The following is a 1,751-nucleotide window of genomic DNA, read 5'->3' as shown; positions in this document are numbered from 1 at the left end:
GAGAGAGAGAGAGCAAGCTAAGAGCTGGTTGGACCTTTTCTAAAATTGAATCTATTTACCCAAAGTCCTCTCTCCATCAGGATCCACCCGCTGTGCCATCTGCAAAGCCTCTGTGGTTGCTATGTCCACGTTACATGGAACAACCACCAGACTGATGGTCTCTTGTTTTGTGATGAACTTCTGGATCAGTCTCTTTATCTGAAAGGATTAAGAGGAACATATTGTGTATCATGCTATGAGTTGTACAACCATCAAATCACCATTGTCCTTAAGTCTGTTAAAATCACATAATGAATGAAGGTCAATATGAGAAGTAATGTGATGTTGTGTAAGGATGGGAAACAAGGGCCCAGGTTTTTGTAGATTTCTATCCTGGTTAATTTGGATAATCCGCAGTCAATTCCACTGTCTACACTTTTCCTTGGAACAACTTTCTATCAGAGAATTTGTCCCTATGAAAAGTGTCACCTGCTTGTTTTGGTGACATTGAAGCAGCATACCTGATCACCAATGTTCTCTGGTTGTCCCTTTACAGCCACCCTGGCAATGCCGGGCAGGTCAATGAGTGTCAGGTCTGGAACATCAGGAGAGGCGATCTCCAGACTGATCAGGTCATCACTGATCCCCACACCGACCCCAGCCATTTCATCCTGAGCTGGAGAGAGAGAATGTGATACAGTATATGAAGGTAAAGGTGAAACCTTGAACCTTCATTTGCTCCTCCAGTGCTTGGCTTTTGTTGGTGACAGTTAAGAACACTGTATACTGTACCTTCTCGAATCTTTTTCTCCACATCTGCAGGGTCATCTATCTCTTCCTCTTGCTCCTGGTAGCTTATCTTTCCGTACCACTCCTCTCCTTCTTTCTTTCTTTTCATCTTCAGTTCAAGAGGACATCTTGTCACGATGCCTGAATTAATGATGAGTGAATGATAAGAGAGGCGGACAATTTCAAAGTGAAATCCTCTGTGGCTGGTGAAATTATGAAAAGTAGCAGGTTATCTCAGAAAACGTAGTAATTGTCTTGATAAAAGTGGGATCAATATTACATCTTAGCAATATAATATTAAGCAAGACAAGTCTAACACTAATATGCCAATATGTTGCCAATATATGTGTGGCTCTATACTGCATGTCCCCCTTCTAAATGTCTGAGGTATAGAGCCTGATATTTTGCACAAAGCCATTACTAACCATCACAGCACTACACTGGACTTGGTAAAGTTATGCTTATTGTCTCTTTGAGGCATTCCTGTTTCTTGGAAGGTTTTGTTGTAGTGTGAAAGTTTTCATGGTGACCTCGTGGTGGCGCTGAGAGCTCAAGGCACTGCAACTTAAGAAAGCACAGATATAAACCCGCTGCTAATTCAGAAAACATCTTCATCAATTTGTCAACACAAACGCGCGGCAAAAACTCGCAACACCTGCAAATACACAAACGCTCTGTAAATTCAGTCCTACAACACAACGGAAGTGTTTCCAGTGGACATTAAAGAGTGATGAACCTGGCTGGGATTTGTTGTTCAATGACCAATTGTTACTTTTTAAGTTGAAAGCACTCTTTCTATCGGAATCAAGGCAAAAAATAACTTAAAAAGAAAAAAGTAATGAACCCAGCTGTGACGCACTTGTTATCCACTGCTCTTATCTTCAAAAGTCACAATTGTGCACTGAACAACAAATCACAGCCAGGTTCAACACTTTTTAGTGTCCCCTGGAAACACTTCCTTTTTTAATTTACAGCGCGTTTGT

The 1,751-nt window shown here is 41.3% G+C and overlaps 1 protein-coding gene across 1 annotated transcript; it reads right to left on the bottom strand.

The window, feature by feature from the left end:
* Nucleotides 1-17: 17 nt before the first annotated feature.
* LOC111649678 (interferon-induced GTP-binding protein Mx) lies at nucleotides 18-904 on the bottom strand. Its single transcript, XM_023399396.2, has 3 exons — nucleotides 772-904; nucleotides 501-655; nucleotides 18-198 (listed from the first exon to the last, which is right to left on the bottom strand). Exons 1-3 carry the CDS (start codon nucleotides 875-877, stop codon nucleotides 52-54), a joined length of 408 nt encoding a protein of 135 aa, XP_023255164.2. The 5' UTR covers nucleotides 878-904; the 3' UTR covers nucleotides 18-51.
* Nucleotides 905-1,751: the final 847 nt, after the last annotated feature.

Source organism: Seriola lalandi, unplaced genomic scaffold, assembly GCF_002814215.2.
Source record: "Seriola lalandi dorsalis isolate HSWRI2012SDOR001 ecotype SW California unplaced genomic scaffold, Sedor1 jcf7180002051677, whole genome shotgun sequence".
Taxonomy (NCBI): Eukaryota; Metazoa; Chordata; class Actinopteri; order Carangiformes; family Carangidae; genus Seriola; species Seriola lalandi.
The sequence above is the reverse complement of the archived record's forward strand: the minus strand, read 5'-3'. Positions and strand labels throughout refer to the sequence as shown.